General features: G+C 45.8%; 1 protein-coding gene and 1 long non-coding RNA gene across 2 annotated transcripts; one reads left to right on the forward strand and one right to left on the reverse strand.

The window, feature by feature from the left end:
• Positions 1-206: 206 nt before the first annotated feature.
• On the reverse strand, positions 207-8,926 carry ANKRD60 (ankyrin repeat domain 60). Its single transcript, XM_073572712.1, has 4 exons — positions 8,639-8,926; positions 7,547-7,677; positions 5,470-5,635; positions 207-3,240 (listed from the first exon to the last, which is right to left on the reverse strand). The coding sequence occupies exons 1-4, from the start codon at positions 8,904-8,906 to the stop codon at positions 2,828-2,830; spliced, it is 978 nt and encodes a 325-aa protein (XP_073428813.1). The 5' UTR covers positions 8,907-8,926; the 3' UTR covers positions 207-2,827.
• Positions 8,757-26,165, forward strand: LOC141086564 (uncharacterized). Its single transcript, XR_012231609.1, has 2 exons — positions 8,757-8,891; positions 25,434-26,165. It is a non-coding gene; the product is annotated as an uncharacterized lncRNA (long non-coding RNA).

The following is a 26,165-nucleotide window of genomic DNA, read 5'->3' on the forward strand; positions in this document are numbered from 1 at the left end:
AACTCCTCAGCTTTTTCTTCCAGAGTCACACCCAGATAGCTTCTATTTGTCCGTGATACCAGTCGGTACACGGTAGTGTGTGAGGAGCGTACACCGCTAGACGTGTCTGTATGTAAAATTGTCAAGCTCCATGTATTTGTATACGGTGTAGGGATTCGCTCTGGTAGGCAATAGCCAGGCGGCAGTAACGAGGCAATACACAGGCATAAAGTCCAATTCCAGTGGTTTTAATATCACTCAGTAACCAGCAGCTTAACAGAACATAAGGAAAACCAAACACATACTCCAGCTTGGAGAACCACTGGTCCCAGACTCACCCCTTGCACGGGACGGGCGTAACTAAACGGCTGCCAGGTCCTGCGGCATCCGCCAGGTGCCATTCCCGGGGTTCTTCCGAGTCTTGCTGCTATAGTCCTGCAGCACGGGAATCCTGTATACAAGTTTCAGGCTGAGTCCACACAAGTTCCTGTAGCTTCCAGAAACACACTCACACTGTGGCAATTACCAACCTCCATTACATAGGGCCTAACCCCCTCCCATCAGTGAGGTAGACATCACATGGGCTGATCACGTGACCCTGACATCATCGCAGGTCCCGTCTTTAGGGAAAAACCCAGCCAAACATTAATCTGCTGGGAGAAACATATCTTCCATCCAGTAAAATACCCTTTACTGTACCACAACGGACTGACACACGCTGTCTCTGTCTAGTTTTGACTGTAATCAAACAGCAGATATACGTCACTGCTGACGTCACTGAGGCTGCGGGGAGTCCCCGGCTGATCTGTGAATGAACTAATGACCATGAGAAAAAAGTCAGAAACTTTCCCACGGTAATTGGATCATCTCCAGACAGCCATTGAGGCTGTGCAGAGCTGAATCAATTCATTTTGTAGTAGATTACAGTGAGGCTGGTCGCATTAGCACCAGTCCTCATTGTAAACTATTTAACCCCTTCTGATGGATTGCAGCGTGGGACATGACTGAACGGCGGAGAGGTAAGGATATTGGTGATTTTTTATGTTTTTTTTTTTTTTTGCAGATCATGGTTTTTTGGGATTACCAGAGTAATAAAAATTTGTCAAAAACTTTGTGTATTTATTTCATTAAAAGACTTTGTAATTAATGTCTGTGTGTGGCTTTTAACCCTTTCTTAGTATAGGGTTAATAATGGTTCGGTGTCTTATTAACACCTCTCCATTATTAATCGGCTTAATGTCACATTGCAATGGAATGGTAACATTAACCCTTTGTTATATTAACCCATTCGCCACCGCCACAGGGCAATGGGAATAGAGAGGATAAGTGCCAGAATTGGCACATCTTATAGCTGCGCCATTTCTGGGGTGTCTGGGGGCAGATTTTTATAGCCGGGGGGGGGGCAAAAACAATGGTCCCTCTCATGGCTATTAAAATCTGCCCTCACTCACCTGCTTTACCTCTCTGGTTTATAAATAAACGCGGGAGCCCACGCATTTTTTACAACGAATTAACCCCTTAAATTAACACCTACACCTCCCAAATTTTGCACACAACCCCTCACCAAATTACTAGTCAGGGACATATAAAAAAAAAACATGGAATGAAATGGTTTACTGTATGTAAACCATGTGTCATTTCATGTCAGGTTGGGGAATGATTTGACAGAAGCCGGCAATTGAATTAGCGGCTATTCTGCTATGAAGAACTCTATGAAATATAAATATATATATATGTGTCTCAATGACATGTATATATATATATATATATATATATATATATATATACTGTATATAGATGTATTCTATATGTATATATCTATTCTTTCATTTCTTTATTAAACCTGTCAGTGTGAGTTTACTGTATAGCGCACTGAATTGCCGGCTTTCCTAAAAGACACCGGGTGCGTATTTCTCGCAAGTCACACGTGTGGTCCGTGTGTAATGTGTATTTTTAGCGCACCCATAGACTTGCATTGGCGTACTACGGGCGTAGTACGCTGACAATTGCAGCATGCTGCGATTGGCACGGACCATAGAATATACGCAAGAAAAATACGGCTGATGGGAGCTGCCCCATAGAGAATCATTGGTCCGTGTGCAATGTGTTTTTTAAACGCCTCTCACTCGTCCGTATTCCTCTCTAGTGTGAAGCCGGCCTAATTTTACTAAAACTGTAGCGAGCAGCCCAGTAAGTGATACATTTCTGGAATCAGGGTCTCTGCCCCTACATCATGCTTCTCTCAAATGACATAGCAACAACCTGGTGGCAGATTCCCTTTAATGCCACCTTGTATCCAAGTTGTGATAAAGCATGCACAAGGGTTTGAAGCTTTTCCCTGGAATATTACGGCTTGTATCATGCTGGATGTTTAATATGTGTATGGAAATTGATTACATAAAGCCTGAAGATGGTACAGAGGTGCTGGATTATTTTTAAATTTTTCGACATGTGTAAATAGAGATCCAGGGGAAAATCTGTGCACCCCCAGATGAGTGAGTTACAGCTGTCATGTTCTGGGGAACGTGCACAGCACATCAATACTGTATCGACCCTAAAATGTGTTATCTTGGCTTCTGGTCTTGTGCAATATCACTACCTCCTCTGCAGAGTCTCTCCACCAGCATGTGGCACACATGTCCTGGGCCTTTGTGAGGAGCCTCTCCACCAGCATGTGGCACACATGTCCTGGGCCTTTGTGAGGAGCCTCTCCCCCAGCGTGTGGCACACATGTCTTGGGCCTTTGTGAGGTTTCCTCCACTTTTTGGTCTGTACTTTTCTGCTAAACGATATAGTCCTTCAAAAAGTGCTGATCACCGCTTTATTCTCCCTCTTTTATGTCTGTTGTCTAGTTTACATTTTTTCGGACAGGTGTCTTTTTTGGTGGGGCACTGATGTGTGTCCCGAAAAAGTCTTGCACCTGGGTGAGATTTGCCATGTATTTTCTTGCATATGAGCCCGTCAGCCAGGTCTTCTGTTTCGAATCAAATTTTTGATGTGCAAAGAGTTCGGAACTTTCCAGATGACTTTTCACCGACACGTTGGCCGCTCTCTCCTCCCACTGGAACAGGAAGAGTTTCTGTTCGCTTTTCACTCTCCCCCATGTTCGTGCCATGTCCAGTGCTGTCTGTCCCCTTCTGTTGGTGACCTGTGTTTGGGCTCCATTACTTAATAGCTCTTGCAGGCAGTCATTTTGGCCCATGGCTGCTGCCACGTGAAGAGGAGTATTACCAAGCTGGGTGTGGTACTGTACACTGTGTCCTAAACAAGAGAAATATACTATGTCATCACAGCGGTCAGCAATGACATCAGATCTAAGTTGTAAATCTGGGAACACCACAGGCTAAAAGACCCCCAAAACACAGATATTTTGGCCAACAGCTATTTCCCCGACTCCCCAAGACACAGTAACAGTCAGCTTGGCTGAGCGCTCCGCTACCAGCAGATCCCTCTGGCAGCAGCTTATCTCGCTGCCGAACAAAAAGATCGGCTGCTGAAATTTCAATAGACGGATCCTTAATGATAGTGTTGGTCCCCTTAAAAATAGTCTGGGTGAAATGGTGGATGAGGATGAGGAAAAAGCCAATATGCTAAATGACTTTTTTTCAACAGTATTTACACAAGAAAATCCCATGACGGATAACGTGATCAGGGATAAAAATTCTCCGTTAAATGTCACCTGCTTAACCCAGCAGGAAGTACGGCGGCGTCTAAAAATCACTAAAATTGACAAATCCCCGGGCCCGGATGGGATACACCCCCGAGTACTGCAGGAATTAAGCACAGTCATAGATAGACCATTATTTTTAATCTTTAAAGATTCCATAATAACAGGGTCTGTACCACAGGACTGGCGTATAGCAAATGTGGTGCCAATATTTAAAAAGGGGACAAAAACTGAACTTGGAAATTATAGGCCAGTAAGTTTAACCTCAACTGTGGGTAAAATCCTGGAGGGTTTTCTAAGAGATACTATACTGGAGTATCTGGAGAAGAATAACCTTATGACCCAATATCAACATGGGTTTACAATGGACCGTTCCTGTCAGACTAATCTGATAAGCTTTTATGAAGGGGTAAGTTCCGGACTGGACCAAGGGAATGCAGTGGACGTGGTGTACATGGACTTTTCAAAAGCTTTTGATACGGTGCCACACAAAAGGTTGATACATAAAATGAGAACAATGGGGATAGTGGAAAATATGTGTAGGTGGGTTAAGAGCTGGCTCAGGGATAGGAAACAAAGGGTGGTTATTAATGGAGCACACTCGGACTGGGTCACAGTTAGCAGTGGGGTACCACAGGGGTCAGTTTTGGGCCCGCTTCTTTTTAACATATTTATTAATGACCTTGTAGGCGGCATAGAGAGTAGAATTTCAATATTTGCAGATGACACTAAACTCTGCAGGGTAATCAATACAGAGGAGGACAATTTTATATTACAGGTGGATTTATGTAAACTAGAAGCTTGGGCTGATAAATGGCAAATGAGCTTTAATGGGGATAAATGTAAGGTCATGCACTTGGGTAGAACGAACAAGATGTATAATTATGTGCTTAATTGTAAAACACTGGGCAAAACTGTCACTGAAAAAGACCTGGGTGTATGGGTGGACGACAAACTCACATTTAGCGGCCAGTGTCAGGCAGCTGCTGCAAAGGCAAATAAAATAATGGGATGCATTAAAAGAGGCATAGATGCTCATGAGGAGAACATAATTTTACCTCTATATAAGTCACTAGTGCGACCACACTTAGAATATTGTGTACAGTTCTGGTCTCCGGTGTATAAGAAAGACATAGCTGAACTGGAGCGGGTGCAGAGAAGAGCGACCAAGGTTATTAGGGAACTAGGGGGTCTGCAATACCAAGACAGGTTATTACACTTGGGGTTATTTAGTTTGGAAAATCGAAGGCTTAGGGGTGATCTTATTACAATGTATAAATATATGCGGGGACAATACCAAGACCTTTCTAATGATCTTTTTACTCTTAGACCTGTGACGGGGACAAGGGGGCATCCTCTACGTCTGGAGTAAAGAAGGTTTAAGCATACTCACAGACGCGGATTCTTTACTGTAAGAGCAGTGAGACTATGGAACTCTCTGCCATATGATGTTGTAATGAGTGATTCCCTACTAAAATTTAAGAAGGGACTGGATGCCTTTCTTGGAAAGTATAATATTACAGGGTATCTACACTAGCTACCTTAATATTGCGTTGATCCAGGGAGCTAGTCTGATTGCCGTATGTGGAGTCGGGAAGGAATTTTTTTCCCCAATGTGAAGCTTACTTGTTGCCACATGGGTTTTTTTTGCCTTCCTCTGGATCAACATGTTAGGGCAAGTTAGGATAGGATATGGGTTGAACTAGATGGACTTAAAGTCTCCCTTCAACCTTAATAACTATCTATCTATCTTACTATCTTCTCTCTCCCCATGTCAGCAGAATACATAAGAGACTATCCACCAATCCCACCAGCCATCTTACCAATCCGTGAAAGGAATCGCACTATGTGCAGGTGGCCGCGGTGGGCCGCGATGTACAGGGCTATGCCTGCTCTGGTAGACAGCCACTCTTTCTTCTCCATTGTATCCAAGCGTAATGAATTCTCGGTGTTGTGTGTAGAATCTGGGGTGACACCCACACTTATCAGCTGATGAGAAAATGGAAAAATGTTACTATGTAGTTCCAGAAGCCGCCATCACAGAACAGAAAGTGGTACATCGAGGTCCAACAATTAGGATTTGTCATCACTGTCTGATCAGTAAGAGTCTGACTAGCTGCGTAACTAGAGTGTGATGGGCCCTCGGTGCATGATTTGGGCTGGGGTCCCCCATCATTTATATAAATAAGATATATAGTAGTAGTCCGGTGGCTCTGACAGGATGATATGGAATATTAGGGGGAGTAGTCCGGTGGCTCTGGCTGACGGGATGATGTGGGATATTAGGGATAGTAGTCCGGTAGCTGTGACGGGATGATGTGGGATATTAGTGGTAGTTGTCCGGTGGCTCTGGCTGTCGGGATGATGTGGGATGTTAGGGGTAGTAGTCCGGTGGTTCTGGCTGACGGGATGATGTGGGATATTAGGGGTAGTTGTTCGGTGGCTCTGGCTGTCGGGATGATGTGGGATATTAGTGGTAGTTGTATATATATATATATATATATATATACATATATATATATATACAGTAATATATCCTCCAGCCTGGTATATGTCCCCCCGCTCTGACGGGATGATGTGGGATATTAGTGGTAGTAGTCCGGTGGCTGTGACGGGATGATGGGGGATATTAGCGGTAGTAGTCCGGTGGCCCTGGCTGAAGGGATGATGTTAGATATTAGGGGTAGTAGTCCGATGGCTTTGGCTGACGGGATGATGTGGGATATTAGGGGTAGTAGTCCGGCGGCTGTGACGAGATGATGTGGGATATTAGTGGTAGTAGTCTGGTGGCTCTGGCTGAAAGGATGATGTTGGATATTAGGGGTAGTAGTCCGATGGCTTTGGCTGACGGGATGATGTGGAATATTAGGGGTAGTAGTCCGGTGGCTCTGATGGGATGATGTGGGATATTAGGGGTAGTAGTCCGGTGGCTCTGACGGGATGATATGGAATATTAGGGGTAGTAGTCCGGTGGCTCTGGCTGACGGGATGATGTGGGATATTAGGGGGAGTAGTCCGGCGGCTGTGACGGGATGATGTGGGATATTAGTGGTAGTTGTCCGGTGGCTCTGGCTTTCGGGATGATGTGGGATGTTAGGGGTAGTAGTCCGGTGGTTCTGGCTGACGGGATGATGTGGGATGTTAGGGGTAGTTGTCCGGTGGCTCTGGCTGTCGGGATGATGTGGGATGTTAGGGGTAGTAGTCCGGTGGTTCTGGCTGACGGGATGATGTGGGATATAAGCGGTAGTAGTCCGGTGGCTCTGGCTGATGGGATAATGTGGGATATTAGGGGTAGTAGTCCAGTGGCTCTGACAGGATCATGTGGGATATTAGGGGTAGTAGTCCAGTGGCTCTGACGGGATGATGTGGGATATTAGGGGTAGCAGTCCGGTGGCTCTGACGGGATGATGTGGGATATTAGGGGTAGTAGTCTGGTGGCTCTAGCTGACGGGATGATGTGGGATATTATAGTGAATGTGGCTATGCGGAGTGGGCGGGGCTCTGTACTCAGCTTTATATATATAGATATAATCATTATAATTTGTTATAACTAACCATAGTTAGTTACTATGCCCGGGCAGCTCCGGGCTCTTCAGCTAGTATAATATAATGCACAGCTCATAGTTCTCCATATAGTATAGTGCACGGTCCATTGTCATCCATGTAGTAGTATGGCCACCAGGTAGTCAATGATTTTAAAATGAACAAAACCTCTCATCCGTTCCCCTGCCATGCGGTGTCCTCTTCTGAAGCTGCCAGTGACTTCAGCGCGTAAGCGATGGGAGCCAAAGAGGCACATCCAGCTGAAGTATTTTCTGGCATCAGCAGGACTCGGTGGCGACCGCCATAGTTATGCCCGTGAAGACCCATATTACTATCACTACATGGGCTATACACTACCTTGGCTAAGTCTCCTTTAGCTGCAAATGTTATCAGATCAGTTAAGCCATCATAATGCCAGACGCTCATAGACAGCGTTCCTCCTGGAATTACTGCATTAAACTTCAATGTGGAACTATCAGGCATGTCCCCTACGAGAGAAGAAACATGGAATTATACGAATAATGTGACTAGTAGATAGATAGTGAGGTTAAACCTAGGTTTTCAACTGCAGACACTACAACTCCCAGCATGCCCTGACAACTACTCCAGTAAGAGAATTGCACATAACACCACAGAACCTGCATGTATGCATAAACTTGTTCACACTACAGGAATCCTTACATAACTCCTGGTTGAGTTGAGGGGCTTTCCAACCCCATTAACCCTTTCCCAACATCTCTATAATGCTGCATTTCAGTTTGTATGGTGTGTGCTCAGTATGTTTAATTCTTTTTATCTTTATACGCCAAAATGTCCAATCTGTTAAAATATAAAATTATGTCACCCTACTCATCCTGCAAAAAACAAAGCCTCAGCTATAAAAAAAAAAAAAAAGATATGGCTTTTGGAAGAAGGGAAGGAAAAAACTAAGTTGGAAAAATTGGCCACGGATAGAAGAGGTTTAATTAGTCCTAATAGGACAGGTATATTTCTGCTCCACATAAAGGGATGATACGGAGCAATCATTCTTATTTGCAGTGTGGAAACAGCGCCACTTTTACCTGCAGGCTGTGCTTGGTACTGCAGCTTAGCCCCATTTATTTGCACAGAGCCCCCTATAATAATAATAATAATAATCTTTATTTTTATATAGCGCTAACATATTCCGCAGTGCTTTACAGTTTGCACACATTTTCATCACTGTCCCCGATGAGGCTCACAATCTAAATTCCCTATCAGTATGTCTTTAGAGTGTGGGAGGAAACTGGAGTACCCGGAGGAAACCCACGCAAACACGGGGAGAACATACAAACTCCTTGCGGATGTTGTCCTTGGTGGGATTCGAACCCAGGACCCCAGCGCTGCAAGGCTGCAGCGCTAACCACTGAGCCACCGTGCTGCCCCTATAAAGAGTCTGCTCCCAATCAGCTATCAGATACAACCACCCACCGTCATCCAGGTAGGACAGAGCCTGCAGGTGTTTGGGGATCCCAGCCAGCAGCTCCAGCTTCTCCTTCACCTCCCCCACCGTCACCAGCTGGCTGCAGCGAGCTACACGGAACTTCTCCCCGGTCTCCCGCAGCCGGACCTTCACAGTGAAGAGTCTATTACAAGGGGTGGTGGTCCCGGGATGCGGGGGCTTCATCTTCCCCCGAAAAGCCATGCAGAAAACGCGTACAAAACCAGTATCCAAGTCTCCTAGGTAACGCGTAAACATTCCGCACCTCCTCAAATCAGCGCAGTCTGCAAAGTCTGAACGTTCCAATGTTGCTAGGCAACCATAACTATGCTAGAGGGACTGATCTGTCGGATCACTGGGCAGTGTAAGGTCATACTGTGTTATTACCTCCTTTTAACAGGATATTGGGGGAGGGAAGCTCCTTATACTTTATGTAGGAAATACCTCAGTATATTTTATTTTTTAACCCCTTCCCTACACGGCCAATTTCCATTTTATGTGTTTCATGCGTTTTCATTTTTTAGGCCGGGGTCACACTAACCAACGCAAAATATGGTCCGTATTTTACATGCGTAATACGGATGAATGACCCCTAAATAGTGCTCCGTATGTCATCCGTAAGCAAGGTGAGGTCGTGTATTTTGCTCATGTCAGCATCCGTATGTAATCCATATGGCATCCGTATGGCGAGATTTTCTCGCAGACTTGCAAAATGGACATTTAACGGTTTTGAGGCCTGCAAACTATTTAAATCATTAGCCTGCACCCTATTTATTTGCTCAGGATCAGGTGGCAGCCTCCATTCTGTCCATTTGTGACCTTGTCTTGACTAGGTGTGTTGGTGTTGTATGTGCAACATGGCAAACAGTCTGACTTTCAGCACAACTGAGCAGGTTCTCTTCAACTGGCTTTTGTCATGCCGCTTTGGTCAACCATACCCAGTGATAGTGGATCCGCGGAGGAGGAGACGCATGTGGGTACATCCACTTTTGAGGCAACGACTCACAAGAGGTCATTTTCACCGCCTCTATTCTTCTCTGCGGGATCAGCCTGAAAAATTCTACCAATACTGTCGCATGAGCCTTACAACATTTGATCGACTCTTGGAGACAGTGCGCCCTGGGATATCATTTCAGGACACAAGGATGCGCAAAGCTATATTTGCAGAGGAGCGACTTCTACTCACATTACGGATGTACTACACAACCACATTCTCTATGTTCATGATGTGTTGCCCAAAGTATGTATTTTTTTTCTTTTTGGACTAAGTTTAATGCCCTCATCTTATTCCATATATGTTTAAACTTACAGACCAGAATGTTATGTCTAATATGTACTGAATATCACTTTGCAACTAAATATCTGTGTGTTAGTATATCTGAATCACTAACAAGTTTTGTATGTATGTACCTGGTCTTTTGTTAATTTGTGCATTCTAAAATGTCCCATTTCTGCTGTTCTTCAGCTTCCTGTCCACTGGCCTGTCTTATGCCGCCCTCCACCATGAGTTTCTCATTGGAAGATCTACCATTTCTGGCATAGTCAGGTCGACATGTAGTCAAATATGGTCAAGACTACATCAACTCGTCATGCCCCAGCCCAGGATGTAAGACTGGTTGAGGATATCAAGGGACTTTGCCCCGGGCGCAGCCAGCAGGAAGGTGCAGTCGGGCCGCCTAATGCAGCAGTCCACAGTGTCCTCCCTGGCGGCTGCGTTCTGCCGTCCCCCCCGGCCTGGGAGTCGGCGATTCTCTGTGTCAGCTGTCAAGCTGACAGCCGGCGCAGAGAAGGAGCGCGTGCCGGCTCCCAGGGAGCAATTATACTGGCGTCTATACAGACGCCAGTGAAATTGCAGCTCTGACTGCCGGGTCAGAGCGACGTTAGCAGCGTGATCAGGTCATGTGGTCACGCTGCTGACGTCACTCCACGGCGCCCTGAGAGAACCCTGGTGGTAAGTGTGCTCCACTGTGGAGCTGAAGAACCACCGAAGATGGGAGTTGGGGGGATTTGTAGAGGAGATGGGGGTTAATGTGTGTGGGGATTTGTAGAGGGCATGGGGGTTAATGTGTGGGATGCGGGTTAATGTGTGGGGGCATTAATGAGTGGGGATGGGGGTTAATGAATGGGGATGGGGCTCAATGTGTGGGGATAAGGGTTAATATGTGGGGGCATTAATGAGTGGGGTCGGGATGGGGGTTAATATGTGGGGGGTTAATGAATGGGGATGGGGGTTAATGTGTGGGGGCATTAATGAGTGGGGATAAGGGTTAATATGTGGGGGGTTAATGAATTGGGATGGGGTTTATGTGTGGAGGCGTTAATGTGTGTGGGGGTTAATGAATGGGGATGGGGGTTAATGTGTGGGGGCGTTAATGAGTGGGGATAAGGGATAATGTGGGGATGGGGGTTAATGTGTGTGGGGGTTAATGAGTGGTGATGGGGGTTAATGAGTGGGAATGAGGTTAATGTGTGGGGGTATTTGGAGTGGGGATGGAGGTTATTTAATGTGTGTGGGGGTTAATGAGTGGGGATTGGGTTAATGTGTGTGGGGATGGGGGGTTATTTAATGTGCGTGTGGGGAAATTTGGAGTGGGGATGGGGGCTTATTTAATGTATGTGGGGGGGATTTAATGTGTGTGTGAGGGATTTGGAGTGTGGATGGGGGGTTATTTAATGAGTGGGGGGATTTGGAGTGGGGATGGGGGATTTAATGTGTGTGGGGAGATTTGGAGTGGGGATGGGGGGTACTTAATGTGTGTGGGGGATTGGGGATGGGGGGATTTGGAGTGGGGATGGGGGGATTCAATGTGTGTGGGGAGATTTGAGGACACAAAATGAAGAGTATGTATGAGGAAACAGTATGGGGGATTGGTGCAGACACAGTATGATGGGTGCAGACAGTATGGGGAGCGAACGGGTTAATGTAAGTGGACACCATATGGGGAGTGAGGGTGATGGGATGTGTGCAGACACAGTATGGGGAGTCGGGGGTATGTGTGAGCAGACAGTATAGAGAGTGAGGGGGTAAATATATGAGGAAACAGTATGGTGAACAGGATGGATGTTAGAGGAGACAGTATGAGGAGGGAGGGGAATAGTGTGAGGCGACAGTATATTGCAGATATTTGTATTTAGGGGCATTATAATGACACTTCTATCTTTAAGGGGATCGTGTGGAGATTTGCTGCAGAAGACCGGAGAAGATGGAAGTCTGCAGAAACGGCTGGTGATGAGAAAACTCATCATGGGGTCTGGACAAGAAGAAGAAAAGGAGAACGACTCCAGAGATGACATCTATAAGGTACCTGGATGTAAATGTTATTTGTGACACTGACTAATTCTCAAGTTTTTATTTATGATAGGAACATTAAAGGGGTTGTCCAGGTTTGTCATGAGTCTGGAGTCATTCCTTGTGACTGCAGACTTCTGAATTCTCACAGTGCTCACTGAACGCTGTTAGGATTCTCTTGTGCCGGTTATTTACATACATGCGGTCACATGCAGACTAGACATGTGTGGACTCACTCAATGAAAATGAACGGAGCGAGGCCGGGCACGTCTAGTCGGAGTGTGGCCAGAAGTATACAAATCACATACTTGTGCTGACATGATTGTGCATCGGCAAGGAGAATCCTAAAAGTGTGCAGTGCATTCGTTGTGAGAATTCAGAAGCTGCAATGTCAGGATTCAGCTCTGCAGGTCCCAGTACTCATCACATGGACACTTCACTCATATGCGATTTTCCTAGCTATGGTCCTGTAACAACGAGCTTCTCTTCCTGCTTCTCTCAGTTTTTTACTGAACATTGAGCGCATTAGGGAGAGCAGCTCGTGGGTACATGGCTAAGTGTGCAAGTCGCATGTGTACTTGGGGGGGGGCGGCGGGCGGACCGAATTCTTGCCCCGGGTGCCAGAAAGCCTAGATACGCCTCTGCATATCCGGGTGCGTAAGCCGCCAAACTCTGGCTCACAATTCTTCAATTATAAACAATACTTTTCTGTAGTTTTGTTGGCTCTGGCCGACCCTCAATACAAGTTTATAATTGTCGACATTGGGGCCTATGAAAGGACGGGAGACTCTACAGTCTTCAATACTTCCATTATGGGTCGGCGGCTATGCACCAACCAGTTGGATCTACCACCACCACGCCAGCTACCAGGCTCCACTCAAGAATCTGTCCCTTATGTCCTTGTGGCAGATGAGGCATTTCAGTTAACGCACAATGTCATGAGGCCATATCCCCGGCGCAACCTGGACCACCGGCGCAGAATTTTTAACTTGCGCCTATCACATGCTCGGTGACTGGTGGAGTGTTCCTTTGGCATTCTTTGTGCCAAATGGCGGGTACTCTGCCATTCAGCTGAGTGAACAAAATGTAAATGAAGTACCATATTGTTCGGACTATAAGACGCACCGGACCATAAGACGCACCCCAATTTTCAGAAGGAAAATAGGGAAAAAAATAATGAGTCAAATGGGGGTCCGTCTTACAGTCCGAATTCAGCTTACCTGGGAAGGGATCCGGCACAGGTGGAGGAGTAGTCACAGGGGTCATTCAGTGGTCCAGGCCCGTGCGGGGGCGGCTCTGTGCTGGGGCAGGTTGGTTGTGCTGGGGCAGCTGTGCTGGGGCTGGGGCAGCTGTGCTGGGGTAGCTGTGCTGGGGCTGGGGCAGATGGGCTGGGGCAGCTGTGCTGGGGCAGCTTTGCTGGGGCAAGTGGCCTGTGCTGAGCTGGGGCAGGTGGGCTCTGCGGGGTGAGGGTGGAGGCGGGCTGTGCTCTGGGGCAGGGGCGGCGGTTCCGCCGGCATTTCCTCGCAGCCCGGAGGCCCCCGCACATCCCTAGCTGGCCGCCGCCATGTTGCGGTGGCCTCCAGGAACATGGACGCCGGAAAGATGGCCGCCGGTCCGGGGACGGCGCATGCGCGGGTTCAGATCTCGTCCCCGCCCGCTGCCACCACCGCACCGCAGGTTAGTATATTGTGACCATAAGACGCACCCCCCACTTTACCCCAAAATTTAGGGGGAAAAAGTGCGTCTTATGGTCGGAAAAATACGGTAATTAAAGCATGTGGCGTTCTTCATAACTTCACCAGGATACATGATTGTTCCTCCTCTTCTGGTGTTGTGCGTGGGTCGGACAATGTGTGTAGGGCGAGACCACCTATCAAAACTCAGCGTAGACCGCTTTCTGGGCTCAAAGTGCGTAATATTTTCATAAATTACTTTGTCACCTGAGGGTGAAACTTCTTGGCAAGAACATGCTGTGTCTATGTTATAATTTTTTGGTTTATGTGTGTCTAAATATATATATTTAAACTCCTTATGATTCTATGACTGTTTAATTGCATTAGTAAGCGTATGTTTGTATGCTGACACCTTTTTTTTAGAATTGACACAGAGACGTAAAATGTAGTAGACAAATGTTTACTTTTTCCTTATTTGTTTTTTTTAGAAAAACATATTATTGCCATATGATGGGCCAAATTGGCCTTTGTGCAGATGTGAAAACTGGGAACAAATAACATTTTCTGACAAACAAAACAACCACAAAACCATTAGCCAATACCAAAATAAATTTTGGTAGGTCGGGGGAGGAGAAGGTGGAAGACCAGCCTGTGTTTGCTGCTGGCTACTTTGCCCAACTTGGCCATTGCCCTGTGTGGGGGCATACTGTTGCCCATGATGTGGGTAGTGTACTGCCTCCTGGGATTGTGGTTGGTACTGGCCAGAGTGATACGGAGAGGGGCCTCTTGTTGGGGCTGGTAGGCCCGTGTCTCATACCCACCAAAATAGCCATGTCATCCCCAACCAGGTTGGGACCAGCCTTCAACACTGGGTGGCAACAAGTGGCCATATTGGTGAGGTTGGCTAGAGCCAGACATATGTGGCTGCTGTAGGAAAGGTTGGGTAGGGGGAGGAAGGGGGTGAGGTGTAGGCCCACGTATTTGAAGATCCTCAGAGCTTGCTTGAGCAAGCATGTGTGTGGGGTGTCTAAGGCGCATCAGATTCCTGGGGGAAAGCTGCCACCTCTCCAGATATTCAAATAACTCATATGGGGTATTGGGGTGTGTGCTTGCATCAAGCAGGATCTGAAAACCTCCTTGAATACGTAGCCTCACCTCACGGGAAAGGGCACGAAGATAAAGGGCCAGGCTGCGTGAGTATGCCTCCTCGCCATCATCATTATTAACTCTAGCCAGATAGTTCAGTACCCCTGTGTCAACAATGGTGCAGGGATCTGGCGCCTTCTTCTTCCTCGCCGAGATGGTCCAGCAGGCTGTGGGGAGCCCCGGATCTGGGCAGTTGGGCTGCTGCTGATGTTGCCCTGCTCCTCCTGTATGGCTGATGGTGCAGCAGCAGACGATCCTGCTTGTGGATGTGGTCCTGGTGGTGGGGTATGTGGTGCAGTCACTGGGTTTTCCTGAGACGAATCTTCACCCATGCTTCTTGGAGGGGGAGAAGATGGGCCAGCCACCTCTTCCCCTACAGTCCCAGGATCTATGATGGGCTCGGTATCTGAGCCAGTTTCTCTCTCCGTAAGGTAGGACTGAGTTCTGTTATAAAATAGAACAGAGCCAAAAATAAATCCTTTTTTTTTTGGCCCTGTAAAGTATCTGTGTAATGTGGTGTGAGGTATTTACTTACGGTCTCAGATCCAGAATAGGAGCGAGGAAGGAGAGGCGGTCATAATAGATATATTTCCTCTTTATGTGGCCCGCATCACCACTCCTGGACCGCTGCTGACGTTCCCTCCTGTATTGGACGCGGATGCTGCGCCAGCGTCTCATCACATCTTCCACTGCAATGTGACAAGAAATATTCTCAATTTCACATATTTGCTAGGTCAAATTTGCTACCAGTAGCCTAGGCATGTGGCCTTCTAGGGTGCGCTTTCTCCCCAGGGTGGCATATATAATTGGGGCATCCAGGCCAGATACACAGGGTCACAATAGTTCAGGTATCACGTAACTACACTTAATAACTTGGTTAGCTAGGAGGATGAGGAGCTTGTGGCCTGGGCCAAATTATGGCAATGTAAAACCATGGGTCACATAAAAATCTACCCGCCTCATGAGGCAAAAAGCCCATGCACAGGAAGGGGGGGGTGGCCTTATTCTAAATGCCTTTTTTGATGTGAGGTAACTTCAACCCCTTCACTACCAAGGGTGGTTTGCACGTTAGCACCCAGGCCAATTTTTACAATTCTGACCACTGTCCCTTTATGAGGTAATAACTCTGAAACGCTTCCATGGATCTTGGTGATTCTGACACTGTTTTCTCATGACATATTGTACTTCATGTAAGTGATAAAATTTCATTCAAATAACTTGTGTTTATTTGTGAAAAAAAAAGAAATTTGGCAAAAATTTTGAAATTTCGCGATTTTCCAGCTTTGAATTTTTATGTCCTTAAATCACAGAGATATGGCACACAAAAAACTTAATAAGTAACATTTCCCACATATTTACTTTACATCAGCACAATTTTGGAACCAAAATTTTTTTTTGTTAGGAAGTTATAACGGTTAAAATTTGACCAGCGATTTCTCATTTTTGCAACACCATTTTATTTTTACGGACCACATCACATTTGAAGCCACTTTGAGGGGTCTATATGATAGAAAATACCCAAAGTGTCACCATTCTAAAAACTGCACCCCTTAAGGTGCTCAAAACCACATTCAAGAAGTTTATTAACCCTTCAGGTGCTTCACAGGAATTTTTTGAATATTTAAAAAAAATGAACATTTAACTTTTTTTCACAAAAAAAATACTTCAGGTTCAATTTTTTTTATTTTACCAAGGGTAACAGGAGAAATTAGACTGCAAAAGTTATTGTGCAATTTGTCCTGAGTACACTGATACTTGATATGTGGGGGGAACCACTGTTTCGGTGCATGGCAGAGCTCAGAAGGGAAGGAGCACCGTTTGACGTTTTCAATGCAAAATTGGCTGGAATTCAGATCGGACTCCATGTCACGTTTGGAGAGCCCCTGATGTACCTAAACAGTGGAAACCCCCCACAAGTGACTCCATTTTGGAAACTAGACCCCCCCAAGGAACTTATCTCAATATGTGGTGAGAACTTGGAACCCACAAGGGCTTCACAGAAGTTTATAACGTACAGCAGTACAATTACAAAATCATATTTTTTCCACAAAAATGAACTTTTCACCCCCAATTTTCATTTTCCCAAAGGTAACTGGACACTAAAAGTTATTGTGCAATTTGTCCTGAGTACGTTGATACCCCATATGTGGGTGTAAACGACTATTTGGGTGCATGGCAGAGCTCTGAAGGGAAGCAGTGCCATTTGACTTTTTTGGCTGGAATTGAGATCAGACACCATGTCGCGTTTGGAAAGCCCCTGATGTACCAAAACAGCGAAAACCCCCCCCAAAAATGACACCATTTTGGAAACTAGACCCCCCCAAGGAACTTATCTAGATGTGTGGTGAGCACTTTGAACCCCCCCCAGTGCTTCACAGAAGTTTAAAATGCCCAGGCATGAAAATAAAAAAATCGTATTTTTTCCACAAACATGATCATTTAGTCCCCAATTTTTTTATTTTCCCAAGGGTACCAGGAGAAATTGGACCCCAAAAGTTGTTGTGCAATTTGTCCTGAGTATGCTGATACCTCATATGTGGGAGAAAACTACTGTATGGGCACACGTCGGGGCTCGGAAGGGATGTAGTGACGTTTTGGAATGCAGACTTTGATGGAATAGTCTGCGGGTGTCATGTTGCCTTTGGAGAGCCCCTGATGTACCTAAACAGTGGAAACCCCCACAAATGACCCCATTTTGGATACTAGACCCCCCACAGAACTTATCTAGATGTGTGGTGAGCACTTTGAACCCCCAAGTGCTTCACAGAAGTTTATAACGCCCGGGCGTGAAAATAAAAAAATCATTTTTTTTCCACAAAAATGATATTTTTGCCCCCAATTTTTTATTTTCCTAACGGTAACAGGAGAAATAGGACCCCAAAAGTTGTTTTGCAATTTGTCCTGAGTAGGCTAATACCCCATATGTGGGGGTAAAACACTGTTTAGGTGCATGGCAGAGCTTGGAAGGGAAGGAGCACTGTTATAAATGAGTCACCGTAGGAGGCAAAAACAGAAATACTAGCTAAGTCCAGAAAACTAGAGAAGTTGGCAGCTATCAGATTGCAGACCCCTGAACCTATCAACAACAACTAGCAGTAGCTGTGGGGGGTTCCTACGGTGCCCTAGACCCCTCGATCACAGCCGGAGAACTAAATAGCCTAAAGACAGAAAGGGAAATCTAAACTGCCCCAGAGCAGACCCCAAAGCAATAGGCAGCCCCCAACATATAATGATGGTGAAGCAAGATGAAAAAACACTCACACAAATAGAAAGATAGCTTGGGCCCCATCATTTGCTCAGCCTAACTAAATAGGACAGGATAGAAAAGCTGCTGTCTGCAATCTGCCAAAAACCCTATCAAAACAAGAGCCAACAGACTGATAGGGAAAAAAGCCCTGAAGATGCTAGGCTTCAAAAAGACTATATCAGTACTCAGGTATTTTCTGAAGACAGAGCAAAAAGGAATTCAGCTCACCCCAGCAGGGAATGGCAGAAATCCAGAAAAACAAGGCAAAACAAAACCAAAACACAAATGCAAAAAGCAGAGCAGAAAACTTAGCTTTTGAGGAGCAGGAATCAGACTGGTCTCCTAGAATCCCTCAGAGAAATCACCCGCAAGGCAGAAGGGCGTCGGCTGCCTTATATCCAGTCAGCAATTCCAGTCACCCAGTCATCATCATTCTGCTCAGGTGCTTTGTAATCAGCCTCACTACCTTCCTTCACCAGAAGAGGGAGTTCATCAGACCTCAATGGTGAAGGGGAAAATGAACTCACAACAGAGCACCATTTGACATTTTCAACGCAGAATTGGCTGGAATTGAGATCAGATGCCATGTTGCGTTTGGAGAGCACCTGATGTGCCCAAACAGTGGAAACCCCCCCAATTCTAACTCCAACCCTAACCCTAATCTCAGCCCTAATCCTAGCCCTAGCCCTAACCCTAACCCTCTCCCTAGCCCTAACCCTAATGGGAAAATGGAAATAAATACATTTTTTTCATTTTATTATTTTTCCCTAACTAAGGGGGTGATAAAGGGGGGTTTGATTTACTATTTATGGCGGTTTTTATATTTGGCAGCTGTCACACGCTAAAAGACGCTTTTCATTGTAAAAATAGTTTTTGCATCACCAAATATTGAGTGCTATAATTTTTCCATATTTTGACCCACTGAGTCATGTGAGGTCTTATTTTTTGCGGAATGAGTTGTCGTTTTTATTGGTATCATTTTCGGGCACGTGACCTCTTTTTGATCTCTTTTTATTCCGATTTTTGGAACGCAGAATGAACAAAAACCAGCGTTTCATGAATTTCTTTTGGGGGGTGCGTTTACACCGTTCCGCATGTGGTAAAATTGATTAAGCGGTTTTATTCTTCGGGTCAGTACGGTTACAGCGATACCTCATTTATGTCTTTTTTTTTATGTTTTAGCGCTTTTATGCAATGAAAACCATTTTATATAAAAAATAATTATTTTTGCATAGCTTTATTCTGCGAGCTATAACTTTTTTATTTTTTCGCTGATGATGCTGTGTCATGGCTCGTTTTTTGCAGGACAAGATGATGTTTTCAGCGGTACCATGGATATTTATATGCGTCTTTTTGATCTTGCGTTGTTGCACTTTTTTTTTAGCGATATGATAATAAATCATTATTTTTTGTTTTGTTTTTTATTCTTTAAGGGGTTAACTAATGGGACAGTTTTATAGGGCGGTTCATTACGGATGCGGCGATACCAAATATGTGTACTTTTATTTTTATTTCCAAAAAATGAATTTATTAGGGATTATTTTTTTTTTTTATTTTTTTTTTTTCAAAAAATTATCTTTACACTTTTTTTTAACTTTGTTAGGTTGTCCCAGGGGGGACATCACTGTCCTATGACAGATCGCTGATCTGTCACAGGCATTGAAGAGACTTCCTCTTGCCTGCGCTTTGCAGTCATTGAGGAAGACAGCTCCCTGCAGGCCCCCGAAGGTCCCCGTCGCCATCTTGGATCCAGGAACCTGCAGGAAAGCAGACCCCCGCGGCAGCGCTGCACATTGCGCTGTTGTGGGGGGCTCAGGGAAGCACGGAGGGAGCCCTCTCCCTGCCGATGCTTCCCTTTAACCCCCGGTACACCGCGATCGTGTTTGATCGCGGTGTGCAAGGGGTTAACGTGTCGGGGCGGTCCGTGATAATCAGCTGACACCCGGCCGCGATCAGCGGCGCTCACCATGTGGGTGCTGCTGATCGCTATGACGTAATATTCCGTCCATGGGAATTAGGTCCTAGGTCACATGGACGGAATATTACGTCCATTGTAGGAAAGGGGTTAAACAGTTTTTGGGTTGTACTTTCTCACTTGCTGCTGCTCCTCATGTGGCCAATCAGCAAAATCGTGGAACATCTGGTGACATATGCGCCTCCATGACGCCTCCTTTCTTGCCCGGTTGGCATAATGGGCATCACGATGGTCCCAGATTTCCAGGCGCTCCTGCACTAGTACAATCAGCATCTCCACATTGAGTAAATATGGCTCCATGATGCTGCAGGACTCCGTGGAGGCTGACTTCCTGGATGTCTGTAGTGCTTTTTGAGCTGATTAGCATGTCTAAGCTTCCTGATGATGGATTGGCCCATTTCCTGTCACCTGCCAAAAGACCTGCGTATTTCTCGCAAGTCACACGTGTGGTCCGTTTGTAATCCGTTTTTTTTCCCCACCCATAGACTTGCATTGGCGTACTACGCGCGTAGTACGCTGACATTCGTAGCATGCTGCGATTGGCACGGACCGTAGAATACAGATGAGAATTATACGGCTGTTGGGAGCTGCCCCATAGAGAATCATTTGTCCGTGTGTAATGCAGGCTTTTAACGCCTCTCACTCGTCCGTATTCCTCTCTAGTGTGACCCTGGCCTTACTCCCCTTCTGAGCCATAACTTTTTTTTTCTGTGTACGTAGACATATTAGAGCTTTATTTTTTTTGCAGGACGAGTTGTACTTTTGAATGACACCAATCATTTTTCCACAACAAAAATTCCAAGGGGGGAAAATTGTGGAAAAAAACCTGCAATTCTGACATTATTTTTTGGGAATTGTTTTTACGGTAAAACTGACCTGGCAATATGTTTCTGCTCATCAGTACGGTTTCGGCGATACCAAACATGTCCAGTATTTTTAAATTATTTTAGTGGTGAAAAAAAAATCAAAAGTTTACAAAAAAAAAACCAAAAAAATTTCTGGTTGTGTCGCCATTTTCTGAGACCTGCGGCGTTTTTATTATTCCGTCAATGGAGCTGAGTGAAGGCTTATTTTTTTCGGGGCTAGACAACGCTTTAACTAATACCACTTTGGGATAGATGTGATGTTTTGATTGCTTGTTACAGCATTTTTTGTGCAATTGCAGCCACCAAAAAGCGTCATTTTTGGCATTCTCGAATTTTTTTTCGTTTATGGTGTTTTCCGATTGGCTTAATTATTTTTATATTGTGATAGATCTGATTTTTCAGATCACGGAGATACCACATATTTGTATTTTATAAATATCTTTATTTTTAATGTAGGAAAAAGGGGGTGACTTTAACATTTTTTTTTTTAAATTTTTTTTTTCATATTCTTGTAAAACTTTTTTTTACTTTTCGCTGTTTTTCACTGTTCCCTTAGGGGACTTGAAGCTGCAATCGTCTGATGCCACAGCATCGCTGTACATAGCAGAAATCACGGTCTCCTTTTGAAGTTCGGCCACAGGCAGGAATTCAGAGGAGCTCCATAATTTCAAGTATGGAGGTCTTCTACAGACCTCCGTCAGTCATAGCACGCTATCGACGACCTACGATCACGTGATGGGCACGCCGATGGGTGTGTGAAATGATGCACTCCCATATCGGAGAGTGTTAAATGCCGCTGTCAGAGATTGACCTGCAGTGTATGGGCCAGGCTCACCCCGTTAGCCAGCTCCATAATCCTGCTTACGACTTGCGCCGTACATATACGGCGCATGTCGTGAAAGGGTTTAGCTTACCATTATGTTTCTCTATGCATTGACTCAAATGTAGAATCTCTTGTGAAACCAGAAAGAGTATGGGCTTGTACACATGTTGCATTTTTTTTACGCTTTTTCTATGCGACTTTTCCCTCGAAAACCACAACGTTACACAGTACTGGTAAAGTTAATGAGATTCCTAAAGTCTCAGGTGCCTGCTGCTTATTTTAACATTGCAGATTTGAAGCAGTTTCTGATCTGCAGCATGTCAATTCTTTTGTTTCTGTGTTGCCCCATTCTATGATCTGTACCATTTTTATTTTTCCATCAACATAAGCTGTGTGAGAGCTGGTATTTTTTTAGGACAAGCTGTGGTGTGGGCCCCTGAGGGTTCAGTCACCACAGAGGTAATGCACCTCCTCCTGAGGTGTAGTATCCCACTCCCCAGGTAAGATGGTAACACCTGACCAGACTCCAGCATCTACATCCAGCACAGACACCTTAGAACAGCAGAGCACCATTTATGGCAGCTGCTTTTCTTCATGAAGGGTGGTGGGTGGAGTTTAGAAACACTAGAGGGGAAATCTGACAGGAAGTTAGGTCAGTTCCCCTACGGGGGAAGGAAGGAAAGGACGTAGATGCAGCAGCCTCCTGTGAGCTGGAGCTGCTTGAAAGGAAAGAGAAAGAAGGAAGGATCAGTTGTTCAGAAAGAAGATAGATAAGACTGGAACGTAAGGAGGAGAGAGACTAGGGATTGGGGCTAGTGCAGAGCCCTTTCCTAAGTTTAATGCGCCAAGGCCGGGCGCCGGTATCCAAGGCTGTGTGTGATACTAATGATCCTACAGCAGAAACCGGAGGAATAGAAGTTGTGAACACTTTATTCCCACCTAAGGCTCGGAGACGCAGCAGTAACGTGTGTGAGCCAGGACATGATTGTATGGAGTCCCCAAAGCAGGCTGCAGCTGCCCGTAATACGAGTAGAGGTATAAGTAACATCAAGGAGAAACTTGAGTGTAATTCAGAACTACAAGTACTTCAGATTAGCGCTAGCAAAGAGACGTTCAGAACAGGCACATGAAAGGGAGTGCTGGAATGGTTAATTCCATCTGCCTGGGAGTTGGTTGAACCCCTGATCTGGAGACCGCGGCACTGAAGCTGGCACCTGTCTGTGCCAGAAATGTGAGAAAAAGAATTGGAACTGCACTCAGCTGTGTCATTGCCTTCTTCCCACGCCAACCCACTCAGCACTGCTACATCTCTGTGCCTAACACTACACCATCTACCTCAACACCTACTACTACTGCACTGGGACTACAGTTCAACCTATGGAGAGCTATTCCATCTTTGCTGCCTTACACCATCTGTCCCAGAGGATCTGCACCGCAGGCTCGGCTTAACACCTTCATTGCCAAGTACCACAGCTGACGTCACGAATTATCTACCAATAAACTCTATTCAGCTTCAATCCATCTATTTTACATGGACACCCAGGGCCACGGTCCAGGTGACTGCCACCGTGACACATCCCTTTAAGACACTGGCCCGTTGCCGAGTAACCCCACACCTGCCCTGGGGGTGATCCAGTGGCTTTTATTGGTACCATTTATTCAATTGTTGCTAGAGACTGTTGCTGTTCACTGCTATTTACCAATATCAGAATTGGCATAGGGACATCAAAGTTCCATTTTCAATTCGACCTGGAAACTACACCCCCGAAAGCCGATCATTTGTATAGCACAGCAAAATTTCTGTTGTGCATTCAGGGGTGTACATAGAAATCATGGGGCCCCATAGCAAAAGTCTGAATGGGGCCCCTCTCCACACAGCCTCAGCTCCTCACGCTTTGCATCCAACAGCCGGTAGCCGCCCTCACATGTGCAACTACTTCCGGCCGAGCCCAGCATACACTGCTCTCTCTGGCTGGAAAGCTGTCAGCCAGGAGGCGTGGTGTCCTTATGCAAATCCGGCCAGAGTGTTCAGCCATTAGCAGTGCAGGACTAGAAAGGAGTTAGGAGAAGCCAGGTACAGAGTGTCGGTGGCATGTGCACATTTAATTAAAGGCACATGGCACAGCACACAGCCGTTGCGGTCCGACTCTGGCAGGCCCCCTCACGCCTCGGGGCCCCATAGTAAAGAACATTCTTCCAAAACATTTTAGGCTTTTTCAGGTAAGTTTTGGCAAACTCCAGCCTGGCTTTATTTCTCGGGGTAAGAAGTGGGGTCTTCCTGGGTCTCCTACCATACAGTCCCTTTTCATTCAGATGCCGACGGATAGTATGGGTTGACACTGTTGTACCCTTGGACTGCAGGGCAGCTTGAACTTGTTTGGATGTTAGTCGAGGTTCTTTAGCCAACATCCGAACAATCTTGCGTTGAAATCTCTTGTCAATTTTTCTTTTCCGTCCACATCTAGGGAGGTTAGCCACAGTGCCATGGTGTTGTGCGTTCCTTTTCCCCTTCACCATTGAGGTCTGATGAACTCCCTCTTCTGGTGAAGGAGGGTAGTGAGGCTGACTACAAAGCACCTGAGCAGAATGATGATGACTGGGTGACTGGGATTGCTGACTGGATGTAGGGCAGCCGACACCCTTCTGCCTTGCGGGTTATTACTCTGAGGGATTCTTGGAGACCAGTCTGATTCCTGCTCCTCAAAAGCTAAGTTTTCTGCTCTGGTTTTTGCATTTGTGTTTTGGTTTTGTTTTGCCTTGTTTTTCTGGATTTCTGCCTTTCCCTGCTGGGTGAGCTGAATTCCTTTTTGCTCTGTCTTCAGATAATGCCTGAGTACTGATATAGTCTTTTTGAAGCCTAGCATCTTCAGGGCTTTTTTCCCTATCAGTCTGTTGGCTCTTGTTTTTGAGAGGGTTTTGGTGGATTGCAGACAGCAGCTTTTCTATTCTGTCCTATTTAGGTAGCTTGGGCCCCATCATTTGCTCAGCCTATCTTTCTATCTGTGTGAGTGTTTTTTCATCTTGCTTCACCGTCATTATATGTTGGGGGCTGCATATTGCTTTGGGGTCTGCTCTGGGGCAGTTTAGATTTCCCTTTCTGTCTTTAGGCTATGTAGTTCTCCGGCTGTGATCGAGGGGTCTAGGGCACCGTAGGAACCCCCCACGGCTACTGCTAGTTGTTGTTGTTAGGTTCAGGGGTCTGCAATCCGATAGCTGCCAACTTCTCTGGTTTTCTGGACTTAGCTAGTATTTCTGTTTTTGCCTCCTACGGTGACTCAATCATAACACATGGGCTTTAAACTTCTTGATGACACTGCGCACAGTAGACACAGGAACATTCAGGTCTTTGGAGATGGACTTGTAGCCTTGAGATTGCTCATGCTTCCTCATAATTTGGTTTCTCAAGTCCTCAGACAGTTCTTTGGTCTTCTTTCTTTTCTCCATGCTCAATGTGGTACACACAAGGACACAGAACAGAGGTTGAGTCAACTTTAATCCATGTCAACTGGCTGCAAGTGTGATTTAGTTATTACCAACACCTGTTAGGTGCCACAGGTAAGTTACAGGTGCTGTTAATTACACAAATTAGAGAAGCATCACATGATTTTTCGAATAGTGCCAATACTTTTGGCCACCCTCTTTTTTATGTTTGGTGTGGAATTGTATCCATTTTGGCTTTAGGACAATTCTTTTTGTGTTCTTTCATTTAAAACAAATTAAATGAAAATAATAATACCAAAGAATTTGTGTTTGCAATCATTTTCAGGAAGAAACTGAGTTATCTGACAAAATTGCAGGGGTGTCAATACTTTTGGCCACAACTGTAGACCTGGACCAACCTTTGGACTGGACTGAAGGGGGAGTGACAAACATAAAAGGGGCTGTGCACAGGAACAGGGGAGCCTCGGCAGGAAGACAGAGTACGCAGCAGGAGACAGTTAACTCTTGCTCCGTGAGACCACTCCTCAACACCGTTCCTCACTGCCGTATGCTGCCACGCACCTCTGATGACCATGAGAGAATTGACTGCGTGCCTTCACCTACCTCTGAGACTGAATTGACCGCGCGTGCCGGTCCACAGACTAACACGGACGCGCAGCCCACTCCTGAACACTACTATCAGCCGGAGGCGGCTGGCTTGCATCTCGCCTCCGCCACTGAACTCTACGGCACTTCGGCAGAACCAGACACTGCTTCACGACCCGCACATTGCTCTGTCCTCGCAGGAAGTCGCTCAAGGGAACCTGGACACACCGCTTTTGTCAGGAGACAGTGCCTGGATTATCTTCAGGACCAAGCTAGAGACTTCATGCGTTTCCTTCGGTGCCACTGTGGAAGAACAAGCCTGCACTGCCCTAAGAACTTCTGACTGATAAGTCTGCCAGTTACTTAGATAACTGTTTTGTTTCCCCGCTTTATGCATTTTGCTTTCATTCCCTTCATCACCAGTACTCTCCCTGCATGGAGTATCCTATGTAATAAACCCACTTTAACTCTT

This window comes from Dendrobates tinctorius, unplaced genomic scaffold (assembly GCF_039654945.1).
Source record: "Dendrobates tinctorius isolate UK_male_01 unplaced genomic scaffold, ASM3965494v1 ptg000032l, whole genome shotgun sequence".
NCBI classification, from domain to species: Eukaryota; Metazoa; Chordata; class Amphibia; order Anura; family Dendrobatidae; genus Dendrobates; species Dendrobates tinctorius.

What these genes read in the sequence shown, in the direction of transcription:
- ANKRD60 (XM_073572712.1), bottom strand. Translation starts at nt 8,906, where the DNA reads ATGTTTACGCGTTACCTAGGAGACTTGGATACTGGTTTTGTACGCGTT. An exon ending in CTAAAGGAGACTTAGCCAAG is followed by an intron (nt 5,636 to 7,546) that starts GTAGTGTATAGC and finishes TTTTCTCATCAG; the next exon opens with CTGATAAGTGTGGGTGTCAC. An exon ending in GCGATTCCTTTCACGGATTG is followed by an intron (nt 3,241 to 5,469) that starts GTAAGATGGCTG and finishes TCTCTTGTTTAG; the next exon opens with GACACAGTGTACAGTACCAC.